The 24301-nt window shown below is 44.6% G+C and overlaps 1 protein-coding gene across 4 annotated transcripts in view; it reads right to left on the reverse strand.

The window, feature by feature from the left end:
• Gpr176 (G protein-coupled receptor 176) overlaps positions 1-24301 on the reverse strand; it is a 107920-nt gene that overhangs the window by 1296 nt on the left and 82323 nt on the right. The window contains exons 2-3 of one of the 4 annotated variants that reach the window (XM_040746030.1): positions 10018-10209; positions 6758-7850 (exon numbers count right to left, since the gene is read on the reverse strand). In XM_040746030.1, the coding sequence (XP_040601964.1) occupies positions 6758-7850; positions 10018-10209 (1285 nt within the window). Of the gene's footprint in view, positions 1-4738; positions 7851-10017; positions 10271-24301 lie in introns of those variants that run through there. The other 3 variants (XM_040746031.1, XM_013118048.3, XM_005064750.4) reach the window with 3 other exon arrangements.

Here is a 24301-nt window from a genome sequence, read left to right on the forward strand (position 1 = left end):
ACCTCATAATTGCCTTACTGTCTGCTTTACTTGATTCTCCTCATATCATAACCCCCTGTATCTCTCAAATGCCTTCATGTACCAGGTCAATAGCAAAGATCTATAACTTGTATTCTTTAAAAAAAAAAAACTATCCCCCAGTCCTCCCCGTAACTCTTTCCATATCCACCCCACCTCCCCAGCCCTCTCAACATCATGCCCTCCCCATTTTTTGTTTGAGGTGTTTTGTTTTGTTTTAATAACTCACTGAGTGCAGTTTGTACTGTTGGGTGTGAGGCCGTCCTCTGGGATGAATTATGCTCTCTGTTTGTGAGGTGTGTTATGGATGTATGGTGTAGGCACATGAGTGTGTAAAGAATGCATGCCCATGCACACATGTGCAGGTAGAGGAGGATACCAGGGTCCTATAACTCTCCCAACTTATTCCTTCAAAGCAGGGTCTGTCACTGAACCTTGAGCTAGGCTACACACACCAGCAACAACCCTGTCTCTGTACCCACAGTGCCAGGATGACAGACACGTGTGGACACATGTGGCTTCTTACATGGGTGCTCGGATCCAAACACAGGTCCTCATGCTTTAGCAGCCCGTGCCATTCCTATGTTTCTACCAAGCCCAGAGTTGCACCCTCTTTTGAAACTACCCCTCCTGTAAATTCTATTTTCCTTCTCCCTGGGCAGCTTGATCTATGGGTCTAATAGAAATACAACCTGCCTGATTTCCTTGCCTTCTTTTTGCCTGGGTTGCTTTTTTGTGGTTCCGGGCACTGGATATGAAACCTCTCGTATCTTTAGCACATGTTCTACCACTGGGGTAGTCTCCTATATATCCACTGGGGTAGTCTTCCTATATATTCTCATGGGAGATGTCATTCTGTAAATATGCTTCCCTTATTGGTTGATGAATAAAGCACTGTGACCAATGAAGCAGGATGATAGGTGGGACTAGGAGACAAGGAAGATTCTGGGAGGTGTAGGCAGAGAGGGACCGAGATGTAGGACACAAAGAGTAAGAGATCCGGACCCTTTCTCTGGTAAGATAAGACCACGTGGAAATACTTAGATTGATAGAAATGGGTTAGAAATTATGACAGAGCTAGCCAATAAGAAGCCCTAGCCATCGGTCAACAGCTTAATAATTAACCTAAGTCTCTGTGTGTTATTTGGGGCTAACATGGCACTGGGACCAGGCTGGCGGAAAGAGTTATCATAACAAAATGGTGCCACATCGTGGTTTTTACGAACTTCCACATAAAAACTGAAAACGTGATTTTAGAAACAAAAAAATCATAATCAATAAGAAGTTTCCATGTTATTTTTTGGGGTTGGTGCTGCATAAGAGTCAGCTACAGTAGACTTCCTATATATTCCCTGGGGTAGTCTTCTTATATATTCCCCTCCTCTCAACCTTGGGAATTCCTTGATGTACATCCTGGGTCATTTTCTTGTTTCCTGGAATTTACATCTTCCTCTTTCATGTTTTTCACTCTTGCTTTATTGGAACACAACATCTAGAACCAACATCAGACTAGAGTGACTATGCCATGACAGAAGAAAGGACAGCCACTACCACTGAGTTGGATATCACATTAACACCAATATGATGTTAAGATGTTGGGCCTTCACAAGGTGATTAGACCACGAGGGCTGTCTCTTCCCTTTTGAATGAAACTATAGCCTATATAAAAGAGGCTTCATGGACCTAATGGGGCTGCTTTTCTGCCTCCCACCATGTAAGCACATTACCCACCTCCTCTCCAGATGACAAATCAACACGTTTCCAGTCTTGGAAGCACAGAGATGTTCTCTTCAGAGAATGGAACCTACTGGCACCTGATCTCCCATATTCTAAAACTGAGAAATAATATTTTGTTCACAAATCATGTAGCCTGTGGCATTCTGTCATAAGAGCACAAGCAGGCTAAGACACGACTCAAGTCACACCATTCCAGTATGGACTGGTGACTTCCACACCTTATATCATCCTAAAGTCTCCTCTGTGACACCAGGATTCATTATTACTGTCATCAGTGTCACAGGCCCTATGTCAAACCCCTGGTCAGGGGTCTAACCCCTGATTGGTTCCTCCTCCTCCTCTTGGATGATATCCTCTAGTGGCTTTTAGTAAAAGAGTACATGAGAGGTAAGTTTTCAGAGAATTGGTTATTTGTAAATATTTGTATTCTACCTTTGCATTTGAAGTGTGGCTAGAGAGAGAACTCCAGGTTGGAAATTTTCATGTTCAATCTAGCACCTCCTTTTGCGGATGCCATACTATTTATGAACTGCAATGAATAAAAAACAGAAGGAACTTTGGGATCACTAAATTCTGATCAATAAATCTGAAAAAAAGAATTATTGTTCATGCCTGTTGTGTAGGCCAGGAACCATAGTTCTCAGTACTGAACTATCCACCCCCACCTTGAGAACTTACACTGTCTATACCGGATTCAAATAAGACTCGGGGGTTGAAGAAAGAAGGGTATGAAACCCTGCCTTCTGTGCCATTAACCCTGGCCAAAGTCATTAGAGGAATTCATAAAACCCAGCAACAATGTTCCTAAACAGCAGATCTTCCACCAGAGAGGTTTTACCACTGCCCCGTGGGCTGTTATTTCTTATTTATTTATTCATTCATCTATCATTAATTCACTTAAACTTGACAGGAAGAGTGCTCAGAACATGAATAACCATGGAGGTTTTCATAAAACTATGTTGGAGATTCATATTTATGAAAGGCCCCAGGACTTCATTCTCCTGATTAACTAACTGATGCCCTCGGCACAAATGAGGGAAAACACCAGTTGGAACCTAAAGCAGAGGGACCGTTTTAGTTCCCAAAGCATTGCACATGGAGAATCAGAGCTTATTTTCATTTACTCTAAAAGCTTCCCATACGAAGGCTTTTGAAGCTGCCCTGGGAGCTAGTACTGACCTCAATTCCTGATTTATTCATACACCCCCCTTGTTTACCACAATGCACTTTTCTTTGGACCACAGAACATCTAATACGGCACATCAGCCTGCTAAAATTTTGCAGCACGAATCACTTTGTCACAGTGTGAATTACATACATGCCGGAATGTTGGTAAATGTCAATCTGGAAGAATTAGTCAATATCTGTCAGGGAGGGCGATGTCCTTTTCTCCAGTGGTGTAACCACTGGCAAGTTGCCTGTGCTCCAGTAAATAATCTCCCACCCATGCTCAAGCAGACAACCCTAATTAAACTCAGTGGGTCAAAAATAAATAAATAAAAAGACATGAAAGCAGGAGGAGACTAGTTGGGAGGAAGGCGGTTAGCAGGAGTGGGGGATAAGAGGATGATACAGGGTGAATATGATCACAGTGCGTTATGCATATGTATGGAAATCTCAAAACATTTAAGCTCCAGATAAAAATATGAAAGTATTAATCCTTTTCCTTTATGAAAACCTGGCCTAAAGTAAACTCTTTCCCCTTTAGAACATATAAGATCTGCAGTGCATGTCAAACCACTGAAACCCAGATACAGATGTACCACAAGCTGAACATCACAGAGCCAGGGTAAGGAGGGGGCTCATCTCTCCAGCACAGCAGATGATGGACTTGAGTCTCCTTTGCTATAGCTAGACCGCTCTGGGTTTGTAGATGACTCCTGACACTCTCTGTATGCTCTGTTGTTTATACTTCTGTGCCACTGGCATATTAGGCTTCTGAATTGTCTAAGGAAAAAAACTCTGGCTTATGGCTTCTTTCCCTGGGGATTTAAATATCCTTTGTGTATGAACTGCCCGAAGTATCAGCAGTGATTACTATTGTATGAATAACTTGGGAAAGCACCAGTTAATGTAGTTCTCTGAATAACATTCTAAGTAAATATTTTAAAAACATATTGCCCAGGGCCCAGTATTGACATAGCTCTACTCTGGGCCAGACTGTGTCGAGTCACACCATTTACCCTCATGTGTACTGACGAACTTTCTCTTGTATGCCTTGGGTTTTCCTGAAAACACAGCTTGAGGCAAAGCTCTGTGCAGGTAAAATGTGGGAGTGATCCTTCAGTGCATAAACGAGGCTGGAAAATCAAGATAAAAAGGAGTAAGAACCAACCCAAGGATGCATTTATTAGGCGCCGGAGTGACAATTCTATTCTACTTAGCCTTCTAAGAACTGGACATTTGCCTTCTATAATTATCAAGCAGAAGGGTAGGAAGCAAGAACATTTTTTTGCTGGTTTCCATGTCCCTGGGGTAAATATTACTCGCAGAAGGAACAGCTGCCAGGGCAGAAAGCAGAGAAAGTGAGCCTTGGCTGCATGTAGAGAAGAGAGAGGATGAGGCCAACAAAGCTGACTGTAGACAGTTAAAATCTGAGCAGAGACGAGTATGTGAGTCAGAGGAACAAGTTTATGACACAATTATCCCATGCTACAGAAAGGAAACCGAGGCACATGGCAGCTTCCTCACCTGTCCAAGTCAAGGACTCCAGAGACTGGGAAGTTGATGAGGCTTCATCTACAACTGCTTTGGAGCTCTACCGGGCAATCTGCACAGCCCACTCACCACTCAGACTCCATCTTCGTGACATTCATTCAAATGTTGCATTTTCTCCTGGGGAGTGAATTTCATTCATTCAACAACAACACAGGGCAATGCTTCCACACTGCTGTGACTGTATTTTTTGGAAACAAACGGGTCTCTTTCATTCGAGGCCATGTTTAAAGAGACATTTGGGAAGGGAAAACAGCTCAAACAATCATTAGAGCTCAGAAAAGGCTTTTTAATTTTTATTAAAATGTTATTCTTCACAGAGTATAGAAATACACGGTGACAACCTATTAGACATCAGCCTTCCTTCTCAAACACACATGAGAAAATGCTAACCAATATTTGCTGCTACAAATGTATTAAGTCGTACATACATACTGTCAGGATGACACCAACATGAGTACATTAGACACGTTCTTCTCGGGTGCATAGAATTTTCTGACAGACTATTTTCCCCCTTAGTAAAAGCTGAGAAGGCCTGGAAATCTGAGCTTGAAGGGTCACAGTATTAACACAGTCTCAGGGTCAAGAGCTACAGATGGCATGCACACAGGGCGCAGGGGCAGCAGAGCCTCAGGAGGGGTGCCAGCCAGTCCCCTGTTTGTGCTGTGAGCAAACAACACTGTGAGGTGACACAGAGAGGAAGGAGTTCCCTCCTCTCCAAGCAGAAGTTTGGGTTTACACTCAGGAATCACAGAGTATCACACAACAGAAGCAAAGGAAATTGCCTACACACGGACTGAGCTTCCTCCTAGGGGACAAGAGCCAGCGTAGCTAAAACAGGAGCCACGAGGACCACTGCCTTTGAGATGAAGAAGTCTGACAGTGAGGAACAGCCACCCACCTACTCAAGGCACCTGACTGACTCCACCAAGTATCACGAACAAGAGCAAAACACCCTAAAAAGAAGAGCAGAGTCGCCCACTTGTGTGAGAGGGAAGGGTTAGGTTTGAACTGGGCCTGGGAGAGGAATCCCACAGTGGATCACACACAAGAGCCAGGTCACCACGCTGCTGAGACGAGCGCCCTCTTCCACCCACCGTGGCTCATACCAAAACTGGGAGGCAGGTGATGAAGTGACCAGTCAGGCCGGGCGTTGCTGCAGCACTTGACCATTAACATTTCTCCCTGCTCTGCTTGTCTTCTGCGGAAACCAGACTCACACAACACGCTGAAGGTGGGACTAGAGGGCTGGGGCAGCATCACTTGTCCTAATCAAGTATTTTACTTTAACGTCACCAAAGAACCCAGTATATGCCACCTGCGTTTCTTCAGCACCCCGTAATTCCAAACATCTGCCTACTTACTTCACTCCTATAAGTCCTCAGTGCATCGACTATCCCGACTCTTGTCTTTTGTTCTAGACCATGTGGAAGAAAAGGAAACTATGCATTGTGGGTATTTCTCAGACTGCTCTCCATCACAAAGTTTCCCTCCGTGTCAAATATAGGTTAAAGCAAAACCCATGGCGAAGGGCTGGCAGTGTTTTCTTGGCAGCACTGATGGTGACTGGTGGAAGCGGGTACATGTGTTGGAGGCCTTGGTGATACCAACGGGGTGTAAAGATAATCAAGGACAAAGAGCCTGCCTCAGACCCTGCTGTGTCTGTCATAAGGTGGGACCAGTCATAGTCATCCCCGCTTTAGGACCCAGAAAATCAGATGAAAGCTATTAGAAAACCACTGGATACCTCACTGGGCATAGTGACACAGGCTTTTAATCTGGAGGCAGACATAAGCGGAGCTCTGTGAGTTTGAAGCCAGCCTTGTCTACAAATTGAGTTCCGGGACAGGCTCCAAAGCGACAGAGAAACCCTGTCTCAAAAAACAAACAACAACAACAACAACAAATTAAAAACACCGTATCAACTTCACCTTCATGGCCACTGCAGCCCACAATTATCTTGGGCCTGCTCCCTTTGTATTCTCAGCTATGCACAGGGAAAGGAGGAGTCCCCCAGAAAATATACATGAAGGACCCTCAGACCTGTCCCATACTGCCCAGATTACAGTGGGTTTGACTAAGGACACAGATCACTAAGATAGATGGATATATACTCCCTCAATAAAGAGGACATTGGATTTTATGTAAACTTCCCCTTTGCCCCGTACAGGAGGAATCACCCCACAGTGGCTTGTAGCCAGAGTGAAGGGAGGGCAGGAATATAGAGCTCCCATTGCTTCCAGGCACTGAGAACCTGCTAGGAGTCTACCTTAGGGAAAATGCTCACTTTGTTGTTCCTGCTCATCTTCCGCTCCACCCTGCCTAGTTTGGGAACTTTTGTCTGGATCAGCTCTTCTGGGGTGTTGCCCAGTGGGGGAAGCAGCCTCTTCTTGCTATTTCGGGTCTCAGAGAGCCACTGAGGGGGCAACTCGAAGGGCCCAAAGCCAAACTGCAGAGAATACTTATCAGGGAGTAGCCCATGTTCCACTGGGGCTACCGGGGTCTCCTGAGACACTGAGTCCACTGTGCCAGGAGGTGGTACAGAAGGTGCCAGCTGTGGCTCCTGCTCTCCCTCTGGGCATGAGGTAAGCTCCTCCTTGGCCTGGAAATCAGCTGAGCCGAGATACTTGGCCTCACTCTCTTCCTCATCCTCTGAGGGCTTAAAGATCTGCTGCTGCCCAATGTGGAACATCTCCAAGAGCTGGCTACCAGAGCGCATGCTGGGCTCCAGGCTGGCCTCAGCCACCCCACTCCCAGTACTAACCACATTGCGGCGACTGTAGCGGTGATGCAGTTGCACCAGGGTCCCAACCAAGCACTTGCGTACTGATTTGTTTACAGTTAGGAAGAGCACAGGATTGGCCAACAGAGAGACCTTGGGCAGCCAAATGGCAGTGAGAAGCAAGAAGACGGAAGTGTTAGGTACATTGAGCACAGTCTGGTAGACAACCAGGGTGGCATAGGGTACACTGCAGAGGATGAAAACTGTCACCATGGAGAGCAGGGTGGCATGTAGCTCAGCCTCACGCTGGGAGGCATAGGGGATGGAGATGGTGTTCTGTGGGGTCCTCAGTGCAGCAATGATGACTTTCTTCTTCTGGCTGGCACTCAGAGCCCTCCGGATCAGGATTAGGAAAAGAAATACCACAGCCACAGGCACAATGATCGTGGTGACATTGTAGATCAGAACATACACCAGGTGACCTAAGGAGTTGCTCCAGACTTCCGTGCAGGTGGACATAGCATAGATGTCAGCTACATTGGTCACAGCAAACACAGGGACACTGGCCACCACTGCATGAGCCCAGATGTACATCACTAGTTCCCGAGACTTGGCATCAGATATTTTTCTCTCCAGAGGATAGAGGACTGAATAGTACCTGCACGACATAAAAGCAGAATTCATTTCACAGGAAAAGATACTCTTGAAGTCAGGGTAACCTCAACTACCAAAAGTAGGCAGAAGGGGACAATAACTGAGACACGAGGAATTCAGGAAGCCAGACCTTAACTTGTGAGGACCCTGAAGCATATGGGGAGACCAATAAGCCAAAAAAAGCAAAACAAAAACTTCCTGAAGATGCAGAGAAAAGCCCAGTCTTCATGCAATTCTTAAGACTACCGGGAAAATAAGCAAATGCTTTCTAGCTTAATAATTATTGCCAACAGAACTAAATCTTTAGTGCCTTCAACATAAAGGACACAGATCCCTAAAGCCTCCTGTGTGGTGGCTGGTAGCTGGTAGCCTCCTGTGTAGCTGGTTTTCAATGTAATGATAAGGGGCAACTTGTAAATTTTCCACATTGAGAAGCCTCTGAGAAAATTTTAAAACCACTGTCACAACAAATTAATCTACATACATACGGAAAGCAGACTTACACCCCACTCCATACACTGCAGAATTATTAGCCTCTAAGGCTGCTCATGGCAGAAGACACCCAAGTGAACGATGGATCCCAATCAAATCCAGCCAAGCACATTGTGTCTACCTAGTAGCCAGTTATCATAACTCTAAGAGCAACCAGCAGGTCTCAAATGCCTGCAAAATTAATTCGTTGTTAAAATTCAGATGCATACGTCCCCCCTTCCAAGCTACAATTTGATCATTCTGTAACTACCAAAGAAGAATTTCAAATGCACCTTGATTTCATACCATCAGTGAAATGGGAGCATTGAATAGTTTCTCACACCCCACAACCATACCATCACCAAGCGGCTGCCATCAGCCATCAAAATTATGGCAAGACTCTTCATGTTAGCTTGGCTCAGAACTCTGCTCTCAGTCAACACTGGAGTAGATCTTCCTACCCTCATGGCAGTCCCTAACTCAAGGGGACAGGTAAGAATGAATGACAACCAATGCTGTGGGTTACTAACAGGAACAGATATGCAGGAACACCACCGCACTCTATGAGAATGCATGAACAGTTACAATCCAGAAGGCGATGGCTCTACCAGAGGAGGTACTTGGCACTAAGGCTACCTAGGAAACTATCAGAGAGAGTGGCAATGCTATGGAGTCTGATGGTGAACAGTGAGGGAATGTTCTGAGGCAGAGAAAAACATGATACAAAGTACTACACAGGCCCTGGATGATCACAGAAGGGTAGGGCACTGTGAAGTGGGTTCTAGTTATTATTCCCCCAGGGAGGAAAAGATTTCGCATGAACAATGCATGCTTTCAAAATGCTTTGGCTCTGAATACAGATACATTTTTCTAATCAAAACTCTATAGACGGTACCACTCTCACACATAAAATCATGCGTAGGAGCGCCCTGGCTCTGGGTGCTACTTGCTCACTGCTACGAAACACAATCAGGCATCTATCTATCAGTTTTCATCCCATTACACACTGGGAAATAAACTGTAAGATATGCACACAGCTCATTATAAATACTGTTCTTAGTGTGCACCTCTCTAAGAAGAGGCTGCAGGAAGTGTAGGCGGCCTCCTAATTAACTCGCCGACTTAGTGTCATAAAACAAATAGATGCAAGGAAGAGAAAAGATCCACTTCCCTTCTTCAAGTGCACCTCACTGATGCCTGCAAATAATTCGTATCTCTGAATCATAAAATAGAAATTTATCATCCTGGTTTTTCTACTAAAGCATTTGTTTACTTTTTTGTATGAGTGATGGTTTGAGAAATGCAATGGTTTACCAGCTGGAAGGAAAACCAGGACTTTTTATTGTTTGCATATTTCCTTGCCTAAGATCAAGGGTTATTGTGCTGATTTGTGGTATAACAACAAGATGTTCTAAATAATATGTTCCTGCCCTCATCAAATCTTATTCTTTAAAAACTTTCCACATTGGTCTGGGGAGATGGCCCCAGTGGTTATAAGAATTTACAACTCTTCCAGAAGACCTGAGTTCAGTTCTCAGCACCCACACAGAAGCTCACAACTGACTGTAATCCGTGTTCCAGGGGATCTAATGCCTTCTTCTGACCTCTGGAGGCACCACACACACACACACACACACACACACACACACACACACACACACACACACACACAAATAAATAGACGTTAAAAATTAAATTACCTGTCCAAGGCAATGGCAGGGAAGCTAAGGATGGTCACGGAGCAGAAGACTTTGTGTAGGAATTTGACAACCTTGCAGAAGAACATGGTGTAGATCCACCAGCAGCAGTGAGGGCTGGTACTGAGAATGATGTCAAAGGGCACGCAGACTAGGCTGGCACAAATCCCAGAGCAGGCCAGGTTTTTAATGAACCTGTTGGTGACAGATTTGAACACGGTTGTGCGGCAAGTTGACCATAACACCATGAAGTTTCCTGGCCAGATATGTAAAAAAAATAAATAAACAAATGGAAGTGAATTAAAGATTTAAATCAGGCGGAAAAACAAAAAAAAGGGAAGGAAAGAAACACGGGTTAATTTTTTTAATATGTTAAGAGCTTATTTGAAGGATATTATACCATTAGTTTATGTAAAAATACTAGAGCACACCATTGCTAAAATTCTGCAAGAAATTTTAGTACTACTTTGGTTTTTTTAATTCCAGGCAAAAGTCATTCTGTGATGATGGCTCAGTCTTACTGGCAGTATAAACAATCAGCTAGGTATTCATCTCAGGAAGTCTTGAGCTAGTTATGTAGCCAAGGAGGACCTTGAACTTCTGATCCTTCTGTGAGTATTACCATGCCCAGCTTATGAAGTGCTGGTGATGTCCCCTGACCATCAGTCAGTCTACTCTTCTTGAGTTTGCTAATGGCTTCAATGTTGTAGAGCATGCTAACAGAAGTACAGTGCAAGCCACACATGGAATTTACAACTTTCTAGTGTTTTACAGAGTAAAAGGAAGCAAGTGAATTCTAATGGTATCTCTTATTTAACCCAATTAATCCTAAACCTTGCGATTACAACATAACATTACTGATAAATCAGTGATGAAGTGTCTTCCTTTCTTGCTTTTGTGCTGTCTTCAAAATCCAGTGTGTGTTTTATTTTACATTTCCAGAGCATCTGTTTGAAGTGGCCACATGTCGAGTGCTTAGAGGCCATAAGTTTTGCTTTCTATGGCTGTGATAAACACCATGATCAAAAACAACTTGGGATCCTGGCAGTGATGGCCCACACCTTTAATCCCTACACTCAGGAGGCAGAGGCCAGTGGCTCTCTATGAGGCCAGCCTAGTCTACAGATCGAGTTCCAAGACAGCTAGAGCTGTTACAGAGAGAAACCCTGCCTTGAACATCCCTCCCTCCCCACCAAAAAAAACAACTTGGGAAGGAAATAGCTTATTTGGCTAACATTTCATGTCACAGTATATCATTGAGGAAACCAGGGCAAGAGCTAAAGCAGGAATCTGAGTGACATCAAGGACTGAAGCAGAAACCATGGAGGAATGCTGCTTACTGGCTTGCTCTCCAGGATCAAGCTGAGCTGCCTTTCATGTTCCCAGCCCCACCAGCCCAGAGGTGACACTACCCACAGTGAACTGGGTACTCTCTCATCAATCATTAATTAATTAATTAATTAATTAGACTTGCAGCAGGCCAATCTGATGGAGGCATTTTCTCAATTAAGATTCTCTTTTCCCAGATGACCCTTGTTGTGTCAAGTTGACAAAAATAAAATAAATAAACAACTAACCAGCACATGAAACTAGTGAACCATATACTGGACAGTGAAAGTCTAGATTTTGCATCAACAATGACCTCATCAACCATCTCTCTCTGACAGTTCACCTCCCTAGCTTCCACAGGTCTACTTCTTTCTGGTTTGTCTCCCACCCTCCATGCAATGAATCTTTTTCTGTCCTGACAGCCAGCTCCCAAACAATGACACAGAGACTTATGAAAGTCTATTATGAAAGCTCAGCCTATAGCTTAGGCTTGTCTCACTAGCTCTTATAAATTAAATCAACCCATTTATATTAATCTGTGTTCTATCATGTGGTGTTACGTCTTTTCTATCTTGCACCTCCTGTTTCCTTTCCATGTTTCCTGGCTTCTCCTGCATGCCTAGATTCCTCCTCTTCCTATCTGTCCCAGGAAATTCTGCCTCTACCTCCTGCCTAGCTATTGACTATTCAGCGTTTTATTACACCAATCACAGCAATGCATCCACACAGTGTACAAACATCCTCCCACGTCCATCAGCTTCTGGTTGGTCTTTTCCGGGGACTCTGGTGTCTCTACAACCTCTTCCTGGTTAAGACTACCTGCTCCTGAGTCTTCCCATCCCAGTGCTGATGACTCCCAGTTTCATGGTCCAAAGAAGCCTTTTCCTCTCAACTCCAGACTTCTAATTCCAATTAAGTCTGATAACATAACCCTTTCTCAATGTGTCAACCTCCAGGGCCTGTGTATATAATCTGTGGTCTGCCTGTCTAACCTCATACCTCCCCTCCTCTGGTTTGCAGAACCCCAGCTCGCTGGCTGCTCCTGAACTACATCAAGGTCAGCCCTAACCCTGGGTGTCTTTGCATAGCATTTCTACATTGCTTGGCATATTCTTCACATGTTTGGTCCCTTTTAGTCCAGGCTTTAGTTTAAATACTGGCTTATCCAAAAGGCCTTCTCTGACTATCTCTCTCTTTAAAATATTTGTGTCCTTCCCTCCATTGTACTTCATTATAATACCCTACTGTTCCTTTACAGTAAGTCCCTGATTATTAGTCATTTGTTTCCATCTTTTTCATCGAGGGGGGAAAACAAAAAACCAAAAAGCACATCACTCTTGTTCAATTACAAGTCCACACACAGCTCAAATTAGGGAGAGTAGCTATCTTATAAACAATTGTTAAATGAGTTTATAAAAATACATGGACAGACAGCAATCAAAAGTCCTTGCAGTGAAACCATCCTTTTGGAGTATGGATGGCATCAGAATTTCCTAACTGAACTCTGAGTTAGAATGACATACTTAATCAAAGCCTGTTTTTGACCGAGGACCCTCACCTGCAAAGATGCCCCAGTGCAGTGCTCTTCAAGCTCAACTCTCAGACTCCTAGACTTGGCGCCTGCAGCCCGCCAAGTCGCCCAAGGCCCATCTTCAGGGGTACCACACAGCACTTTCTTCCTTTGCTTGGGGAGAAAGCAGGTCCATTTTGTAACTTGGCCATCCCCTAAAAACACAGCTTGCTTTTGTGCACCTGCCCACGGGATGCCAGCGAACGAGCCGTTTTGACAGCAGAGCCATGCGCTGTGGGAAGGACATGGTGCTAAGCAGGGCACCACAGATCCAGAGCTCCAGAAAGGGTCCCAGAGCTCCAGAAAGGGTCACCCCACGGAGTTGCCTCAGTCCTTGAATGTGGACAGAACTTACTGCTAAGCTATCAAACACAATGTTCTATGAGGCCTATTATCTTGTAGACAATGTAGAAAACCAATTGATGTATCTAGGTACAAAGGCCAGCTGCTTCCAGGAATTCTCTGCAGAACTCTGTGTTAGTATGGTGACTCAATAAGAAAGCATCAACGTGTTTATACATACACGCACTGGCATTTATTCAGGATAAGAACTGCTTATACTGATGCCACCTGTCACCAAGGTGGTAAGCTGAACAAGCCTGCTGATTTGGAAGTTCTAGGCCTTTCCTCACTGACACACAGATTGGAGTCTGACCGAAGCATCCTTCTTTACAGTTTTACAGGCAGCAATCAAGTCTGGTCATGATCTATGAATGGAGTAGCCACTAGAATCTGTGGTCCATGAAGAGATGTATACATCACTGTATCCTTGATTTTCACCACTGGGGTTGTCCCCTGAGGGACTTCTCATAAATAAACCTTTCTCTTGGTGTGAATCAAAACCCCAAGGATTTGCTTGTTGTTATTTCATTTAAAATAGGTGTGTGTGTGTGTGTGTGTGTGTGTGTGTGTGTGTGTGTGTTGGATGAGGGTGCCATGGTGCATATGTGGAGGTTAGCTACTATTATGAAACTTCTGGCTGTCAAGACTGAGGTCCCCACCTGTAGTAGTTTGAATGTAACTGGTCCCCATAATCTCATAGGGAGTGGCACTATTAGGAGGTGTGGCTTTGTTGGAGTGGGTATGGCCTTGTTAGAGGAAGTGTGTCACTGTGAGGGTGGGCTTTGAGGTTTCCTATGCTCAGTGCTGCCCAGTGTCTCAGTTGACTTCCTGTGGCCTGCAAGATGTAAGACGCTCAACTACCTTTACAGCACCACATCTACCTACACACTGCCACGCTCCCCGCCATGATGATAATGGACTGAGCCTCTGAGATTGTAAGTGAGCCACCCCGATGAAGTGTTTCCTTTATAAGCATTGCCATGGTCATGGTGTCTCTTCACAGCAATAGCAATCCTGGCTAAGACACTAAAATTCTGCAGCAAGCGCCTACACTAGCTGAGCTGCTTCACACTGACCCCACAGCCTGCATATTTTTAAAAACATATTTTGTATTTTCAGCCCATAGTTTCAATCTTATTGCACCCATGTCTAAGTTCCCTTCAGTAGCACCATGGGGCTGCTGGGCACCTCAGCACTTGGGGCCACTCTGAAGACGTCTGAGTCAGATCTGTGATCAAATTCCAGAGGATCACTGGCACCACACTCACCAGAGCCTTCACCCACACCCCAGGACTAGATGTCTCTTTCCGACTTGAGAAGCACTCCCACTAAGTCCACAGCAGTGACCACCACATCCCTGCTGTGGGTCCCTCGGCAGGCTCGGGGGAGCCTGCGGAGGACTATGACTCACTGAGTCCAACAGCAGCTTCCCTGGATGATAAAAGCCCTGGCAATGAGCAGCCACGTGCTCTTAACGGCTGAGACATCTCATCAGGCCCCAAGCCCATAGTTCTTAAACCTACGTGACCATGGGATCACCTGGAAACTTCAAAGGCAGAGGCCCCCACATCTGACCCTACTCTATCAGAACCTCAGAGAGCCTGGGAATCCTTCACTTCATGTGCCCAGCAGGAAATTCGGAGTGAGTAACCACAACCATTCCCTCCTCTCTTCACCAAGTCCAGCACCTCAGGACCACAACACTCAGGATTCCTTAAATTCCTTAAACAGCGTCCTCTCCCAGGACATAAAGGGCAAACACAGAAATCTCGGGAAACTCTAAGAACAAGTGTCCACGGATCCTGGAAGGAATCCTTCTCCATCAAGAATCAGCATGGAGCTTAGCGTCTCCGCTGTGTAGACTGCTTTTCTGCTGTGTAGACTGAGCTCCAGCCACAGAGGCCACTCTGCCTTTGGGAGTAGCAACACTATAAGATGTGAAACCTTTGGCCAACTTTTAAATGTTTTTAACCAACCTTCTGTGATACTCTTTATCTCTCCCAGGTGACCCACTGGTCAAGCAGAAAATAAGGAAAGCTTTAATAGAGTTACTTCCTGTTACCCCCACTTCGCGGGGTGCCCTTAAAGTATATTGGAACTATCCACTTGGTTTTGAAAGAAGAGTGGAAGTTGAGGGGAGGTGTCGGTTACTCACTAAAAGCTGTACAGGGAAGGAGAATGCAGGGCTAGGACAAAGGGAGGGCAATCTTAGGGGCTTGATGCCCAGAGTGCCGTGCTTGTTGCTGCAGCCTGGGAGCCAGCAAGCCTGCTCTAGCTACTTCTAGTCTGGAGCTTCAGGTTTGTTTCTCTGTTTCCCACTCAAACACCTTCTTAAATGATTACTAAGCTGATACTAAAACCGACCTTTAAAATGCAGACAATGTGTAAGAATATAATGAACAAGGACTGACAAGATGGCTCAGCTGCTAATAACACTCGCTGCTCTTCCAGAGATGGGTTCCCAGAACCCATGTCATGGGCCTCACAACTGCCTAGGGCATCCTATGCCCGTTGTGGCCTGCTTATATAGGTCCCCGCACACAGGTGGTATGCACATGTACACACACACACACACACACATATGCACGCACACACACTTTAAGTTACGAATGAAGAATAAGAATTAACCACCCAGTGAGTAACTATTGTAAATTTTAAGAATGCTTTTCAGACATAAATTTTTGTCTATGCCAGTAGGACCAAACTATACACATTGCACAAGATCTTGTCATCATATGGGCTATGTTTCTGTGAAAATAAATAAAAGCAGATCTATATCATCATTTTAACAGCTAGATAAAGCAACAGTGTTTTTCTGGCTATATCGTAATTAACTTATCAATTGAATATTAGTGGATTTGTTTAAGCTGTTTATACTATTCCAATATTATACAAAGTTGAATTAAAAAATCAAACTGCACATTTAATGATGATAAATTCCTATAAGCAAAATTTCTCTCTCTCTCTTCCTCTCTCTCTTTGTGTGTGTGTGTGTGTGTGTGTGTGTGTACATATATATACATACTCAGAAGGCAGAGGCAGGAAGACCTCTGTGAGTTTGAGGCCAGCCTGTTCTACAAGAGCTAATTCCAGGACAGGCTCTAAAACTACAATAAAAGCCTGCCTCGAAAAACCAAATAATTAAATATAATTAAATAAACAAGCACCTTTATCCATCATCTTATACAAGTGGCAGGAAGTCCTCTCGTTCATTTCCTCACAAGATAAACAATCGAGGATTTAATAAAAATGGGGGAAAAAAGGAAACACTATTCATTTTCTAACCCTGTTACTAGGAAGCCAAAACAGTCCTCAGGACACTGGTCTGTTTCCTTTGAGCATTATTCTATGTGCATTCTTTGTAGCACTGATGTTTTGTGCTTTTTTTTCCCAAGTTGGTATTTCCTTATAAATAAATGCATAAATAAGGAAATACTGCCAGAGGATAAGAATGGATGAGAATGAGTTCAATCCTCTATAAAGTGTAGAGATGCATAGGTAACAATTTTCCCAAAACCATTCCACCAATCCCTATTGTCACTGATGAAAAATAAACAAATAACCCCTAACTTTTCAAGGCTGTATTTTTTTTTAGTTTAAGATATCTTTACCTTTTATTTAAGATGTGGTCCCTGGCTGCCCCCATGCTTATTTCCCAGATTTGCAGCATCCTAGCAAAGTAAAACAATCCTAAGATCTGTCTCAGTCTTTTCTACTACTGTAGCAGAACACTGACACAAGACAGCGAGCTGGGAAAGAGAGGACATGGGAAAGAACAGTCACACATACTGCCACTGCCACTCTCCTGCTTCTGACTCCAGTCTCCCTAACACCCAGGAATGTCAACATGAGTAGCCAGAACACCCACAAATGAAGTGTGCTGCCTTTTCTGAGAGCCATCACGAATGAGACCGTTAAAAGGGGCTGATGAACTCTGTCTGCATCCCAGCCTCTTCAAGAGGAAGGATCCAATTGCTCAACGCTTCCATCTTCAATGGCACTCCCTTCTTCACCCGCAAGCCTGCACAAAGTACCTAAAATAAGGTCTCCGTGTCAGGGAAGGATTCTGTGGCTGAGTGTATCTGCACACTCCCTAATATCTCCCAAGGCCATTTTAAAGCCTCCAAATCACACGACACAGCTACTTCTGAGCCACTTGAGTGCATTTCTCCTAATGCTCACACGTTACTGTGTGCACGTGGATCTTGTCTTTCTGTTTAATCAATAAACTCACCGACTTTGCCTCTCTCTCAGTGGTCCTGAAATTCTTCTTTCTTCATGATGAAGGCTAAGTATGCTGGTGCACCTAAGCAGAGGTCTCCTAGGCTCTCAGGAGTGCAGTAGCAGTTTGATGCTGACAACACACAGACTATGCTATTTATAAAAGAAATAACCAAAAAACGCTGAAATTTGGGCTTGAAATGGCTCAGTGAGTAAAAGAACTTGCTACTCCAGCCTGGTTATCTGAGTTTGATCCTGGGATCCCATGGTGAAAGGAGAGAACAGAGTCCTGAAAGTCATCCTCCGGGTTCCACATACCCACTATGGCTTGTGTACACACACACACACACACACACACACACACACACACACACACACACACACACACACAAATAATAAAAAAATAAGCAAAAATGTGTTTCTTATTATGGAGTATGGAAATCCAGGAACAAGTCATGAATCAGTTCAATTGTCTAGCCAGCTGCTCTGCTTCCAAGATGGCTCCCTGTTGTTATATCCTCTAGGTGGGTGTGGTGGGAAGTAGGAGGGCAAGTGAACCAATCACTGGGTGTGCCTCTTTTGTAAGAGCCATGATCCCATGGTGGGTCGGGGGAGCCCTAGTTGCCTCCTCTTCTTTTGAAGCCCCACTCTTAATACCATCATATCAACTGCTACATTTTAAATGCCTTTGTTTTAAAGGGGATACATTGAAACCAGAGCAAAATTAAGATTCAAATGCATATTTTTCTTTGAACCCTTCCATGTATTACTTGACCCAAACTCTCAAAGAGGACTCCCTTTCAGAAAGGGAGACCGAACAAAAAGGGACAGCAAGGGACAGACAAGACTGGAGAGAAGAACTTCCTCAGTGTAGAGAAGAAATGTTGAAAGACACTGCTGAGCTGGGTGAACCTCAGGGCAGTGGAGAGGAGATGGAGCAACGGTTGAACTTGTCAGAGTTCACATCTCCAGAGGTTCCATCTTATTCTGGTCTTTAAAAAACACCTTTCCCTCTTTAATCCATTCAGATCATCCCCCAGCTACCTAGAAGGCCAACATTGGCTAGGAGGAAAGTGGGTCTTTGATGTTGGTATTGACAGAATGCTGACCACCAGCAAGGATCTGAGAGAGAACTAGCTTGTAGCCAGACAATTATGCCTGCTGGTTTTCAATGCAATGCACTCTACTCCTCTCACTTGAAATTTGGACCCTGTCCTCACTAATGAAGTGTTTATTTGCTATAACCTGTGATTAAACTGCCTAATATCTGCCCTACACTGCCTAAGCTGATCACTATTATCATGAGAAAATTATGTTATTTCAGCTACAATTAATTTTATTCAGACACTCTTTCATTTAAGGAAGATTCAGGGAGTTCAAATTAACTAGGAATTGAATTAGCAGGAGAGAGCTACCCAGTGAGTATATTAAAATTCATGGTGAATTTTAAGCCATCACTTCGGATGAAAAGCATCTTATGAAATACATCTTTCCAATTTAACTTGGATAGCTTCTCCTTGGAGTACTCATTCCCAATGAATAATTCAGGTAAAGTATTAACTGGATTCATTGTTGTAATTCCTAGAATATAAAAAGGGACTCCAGTAATAGCCTTGTCTAGTTATCTCCCGGGAGGCCATACAAAGAGCTTTAGGTTAGATTGCAACAAACACAGAGGTTCTAGCAGCAAGGTGTCCAAATGGTAAGGCAAACTTCATACCATCAAGACCGAAATGGTCACAGTCTTGACTTTCTCAGTCAGAGGCCCTCAAGTGGACCCTTGGGTCTCTCAATCCTCAAATGCACATGGTAAGAAGAAAGTCAAGACTCTAAACTAGTCTAAACTATAAATTTTTCCTAGTTCACAAAGACCTCTCTCTGGTGTCTCATACTGGCGTGGCCTCCCTGGAAAGCGTGTTGTTCCTTGAAACTCTACTGTAAGAACCTCAGAATCACCCGCCCCTTTTGTGAGGGAAATGACAATTAATGACCTCGTTTTCCATTTCCCTTTCATGAGGTACTGTAAATTAAATAGAAATTGTATTAAAGGTTACTTAGCAACACAACAGTACTGAGAGGGACAGGAGCCTTGAAGAGCTGAGTGTTTCCTTAAGAGATAGAAACACTTTTCTCCTACTGAGTGGGTGCTTCTTCTTGCAGGACTAGACTGCTACACCAGAGTGTGTTGTCATCAACTGAGCCTGATGACACCCTACACACACACACACACACACACACACACACACACACACTTCCCTTCCACTCTCCACCCTCAGCTGAAGGCTCATGAAAGCCTCCCCAGAAGCTGGACAGCTGTGAGTGCTGTCCAGTCACTACAACTGTGAACTAAATAAAGTTTCCTACACAACAGAAAATCTATTAAAGCAATGGGCATGCAGGGAATGCTTCTTGTGAAAAAGACTCAAGCAGTCTGGCATTCTCCATCATCAGGCATGCAAAAGAGCCAAGCAGCCTGAGTAAACAGCTCATGGTCCTAGGTCCTAGGTATCTACTGCACAGGCCACCTCAATAAGAGGTCTTCGTAGATACAAGAAAGGGGGGAGGGGAGAGGGTGTTAGGAGAAAGAGGAGAGGAGAAGAGGAGGGGAGAGGAGGACACGAGGGAGCAGGAAGATTGAGTCAGGAGAAGAATAGAGGAGAGCAAGAAAAGAGATACCATAAGAGAGGGAGCCATTAAGCCGGGCGTTGGTGGCGCACGCCTTTAATCCCAGCACTTGGGAGGCAGAGGTAGGCGGATCTCTGTGAGTTCGAGGCCAGCCTGGTCTACAAAGCGAGTTCCAGGACAGTCTCCAAAACAATACAGAGAAACCCTGTCTCGAAAAACCAAAAACAAAAGAGAGGGAGCCATTATTGGTTTGAAGAGATATCTGGCACTAGGGAAATGTCCAAAGAGCTACAAGGATGACCCCAACTAACAATCTAAACAATAGTGGGGAGGCTACCTTAAATGCCCTTCTCCAATAATAAGATTGATGATTATCTTATATGCCATCCTAGAGCCTTCATCCAGTAATTTATGGACTCAGAAACAGACACCCACAGCTAAACACTGAGCTGAACTCCAGGAATCCAGTTGCAGAGAGGGAGGAGTAATGAGCAAAGGGGTCAAGACCAGGCTGGAGAGACCCATAGAAACAGCTAACCTGAACAAGGGCATGAACCCCAGACTGATAGCTGGGAAAACAGCATAGGACTGATCCAGACTCCCTGAATGTAGGTGTCAGTGAGGAGGCCTTGGCAATCTATGGGGCCTCTGGTAGTGGATCAGTATTTATCTCTAGTATATGAATGGACTTTGGGAGCCCATTCCACATAGAGGGATACTCTCTCAGTCTAGACATATGAGGGAGGGTCTAGGCCCTGCTCCAAATGATATGACAGACTTTGAAGATCCCCCATGGAAGGTCTCACTCTCCCTGTAAAGCAGAAAGGGGATGGGATGGAGGGGCAGGGGAGGAGGGGAGAGAGAGGGAACTGGGATTGACATGTAAAACAAGCTTGTTTCTAATTTAAATTTAAAAAAAGAAGAAAAAAAATGTTCCTTCAGAGAACCAGGTATTGTCACACACTACTAAAAGCCAGGCCTGGAAACCAGAGTTGGGATCCCAGCACCCATATAAGAAGTGGGGGCAGCCAGGCGGTGGTGGTGCATGCCTTTAATCCCAGCACTCGGGAGGCAGAGGCAGGCAGATCTCTGTGAGTTCAAGGCCAGGCTGGACCGACAGCCTCCAAACAATACAGAGAAACCTTGTCTAGTAAAAAAAACAAACAAAACAAAACAAAAACAAAACAAAACAAAACAAAAAAAAGAAGTGGGGGCATGGACCTGCATATCCCTCAAACCCCAGAACAGAGGGGTGGGGGAGGACACAAGTTCCAGATTCAGGGAGGGCCCCTGCCTTAAAGGAATGCAGCAGAGAGAGAGTAATGGAAGAAGACACCCAGCAGCTTCTACTGGCCTCCACTCCACATGCAAGGTGCACACATACATGCATATATACCACCCCACATAATGCATATTCTCACACCAATTAGATAAAAAATAAACATCAAGAACCACAACTTATAACTGTTCACCTTCATTAGCACCAAGAATTTTTGTTCTTTTGTGTATGAGAGAGAGACAGAGAGACAGAGACACAAAGAGGGTTTCTCTGTGTAGCCCTAGCTATCCTGGAACTTGCTTTGTAGACCAGGCTAACCTTGAACCCACAGATATCCCCCCTGACTCTACCTCCCTAGTGCTGGCATTGAAGCACCACACCCATCTTGAACCAAGCACATTTTTCCAATGAAGAGTTGCTTTACAAGGAACTAAATAAATAGTTAAATGAAAATTTCCTATGATTTTATCAGACTCACCAGATTGTTTTCCCTGTGTACTTGGTTTTGTAGGTACACATATTGATGACAATGGACTCCAGTCAACAAGCTGAATGTTTAGTACCTCCCATTGTCAACACACTGTCAAAGCAGGCCGAAGAGACACATTCAACAATGACACATGGTGCTGTACTGTAATTAGTGTACACGCGATGCTCACACGCTCCACTCTCCACCCCCTCTCTTCCAGTAACTATAATTATGCAGTTGCAAAGGAAAAAATCATGTTGGAAATATTTCCAAGGGCCTCGAGGGTAAGATAATTAGAGGACTAAGAAAAGAAAGTGAACACATTCCGCTTCAGTCCACTGGGACCAACACAGCTGGGGAGTTAGGGGGAAAGTTTGGAAATGGGAGCTTTGCTCCTTGCAATCTGGAACTAATCTGACAATGACACACTTAAAAGTTCAAATTCCATTACTTCTTCATGGCTGAGTTTGGGAGGGGAGACAGGAAAAACAATCAGGACTGAAGGCAGAAGAGCTAGAGAATGTGCTGCAATTCTAACAGATTTGAAGCCATTCTTCCATGACTGTGGAGGTTGTTTCTCCTCCAGCAAACCTTCTCCGAGTCCTTCACCATTTTCTCCTGTCCCAGAAGGAAGGACAAGACCAACAGAGGAGGCTGATCCTGGAGTGAGGAGCCGGGAGAGCCAGAGCAGCAGATGGGGCGAGAGGTAAAGGGGGCCAGGTCCAGGACAGTGCCAGATGGCCAAGGCGTAGAAGGCTCTGGAAGGAAGTGACATATTTGAGGTTGAGGGCAAGGTCAAGACTAGAACACAAGCATCCCTGAAAGGATAATGTACAGCACATGGCCCCTCGAGAATACTCAAAATATGAACGTGGAATAAATGCTCAGAAGACTAGGAGTCAAACGTTTCCTGGGAGAGGGTGGCATAGAGTAAGCGATGGATTGGATGAGCGCACTGCTGACACATGAAGAGCCTGGGAACTAAAGCACTCAGGAAACACTGCCTGCAGTAATGGGCAGTGCTGTGGACAAAAACAATACTACTGAAAACGCAAGCCATGGCTGTGAGACAGCTCAGCAGCAACAGAGCTCGCTAGGAACGCTGGGCAACCGAGTTCAGTCCCCAGAACCCACATAAAGGAGGAAGGACAAAACTGACCTCCAGAGGGTCACTGGGGCACAAGTCACGTGCCCACACACATACACTCACATGCACACACTCACTCGCAGAGCTATTGGTCAAGCTGTGGCAGAGGATGCTACGTGAGGGCTAAGAGATAGAAAGAAAGGAGGGCAAAGCATTGAGAAGAAGTCATTTGGGACAATCATTTCTGTTCTACTCATCTCCCCATGCGGAGCACCATTGTGCATGCGCATTTCCCAGGGGCTATTGAAGGCAACCTGGGCTTTCTGTGCCTGAATCTTCCTTGCTGAAAACTGAACAAAAGGTTCCCTTTCTTTGTATCATTTTCTAAGAATGATGGTGGTGGCATTCATGATGATGGTGGCCAGAGAGATGCAGATAAACACGGGAGAACTTACCTAACACTTTAGAATTTCATGAATAAATCGGTTTCTGGCTCCCACATTTCCCTTTTCATTCTAGCTGATTTGAATATCACAGTTTTTTGTCATGTAATTTTCCTACAAGTTCAGGACAAAGCCAGCATGCCACACTACTAGCCTGCTTAAACATAAATGAGAAGATATGACCCATGATTTTCCCATTACAAAACAAAAGACAGAGGAATGTTTTCTATCCTGTGAGGGAGTGATTTCCTACCTTCCAGGTTCATAGAAGACGCGTTCACAGGACAATCAGTGTCACAAGTAACGTGGATAAAGCAGTAAGATGGACTACAAGAGCTATTCCCTTTCACTCGGCCACACACCCATTGGTCTCCCCTTGACATGGTTCTTATAAAGGTTAAGTATGCAGATAGCATGACTAAGGATAGAGCATGGACTCATTATTTTTATAGCCAGCCAAGTAAGGAAATGACAGTCACCATATGTGCAAAGACTAGCGACACCGTACAACTTATAAACTGGCTGCTTTTCCCATAAAGAACTTTCTGAAGCGCCTTCACAGGAGTAAGTGGTGTGTCACAGTGGACATATTCTATGCATGGATATGGACTGGAGTCTGGATGAGCCATTCCTTGTTTCCAGAGGTGACTAGACAAGCCTCGGAGAGAGAAGGGTGTTCACTAATTGTGAAGCCAACCGGGAAGAGAAGCCTTTTCAAGTTTTATTTGTTGGCTCTTCGCTATTTCTTTGGTTTTGGTGGCTCAGGCTCTGGTCTGCTCTTTGTTGCTTTGTTTTTGAGACAGAGTCCCAGGCTGGCCTCTGACTCAGAGAGATATGCCTGCCTCTTCCTCTCCTCCTCCTTTCTGTCTTCCTCCTCTCTATCCCCTTTCTCTCAATGGAGTCAGAGGTGTCATGACGTTGC

Source organism: Mesocricetus auratus, unplaced genomic scaffold (genome assembly GCF_017639785.1).
Source record: "Mesocricetus auratus isolate SY011 unplaced genomic scaffold, BCM_Maur_2.0 Super-Scaffold_100004, whole genome shotgun sequence".
Taxonomy (NCBI): Eukaryota; Metazoa; Chordata; class Mammalia; order Rodentia; family Cricetidae; genus Mesocricetus; species Mesocricetus auratus.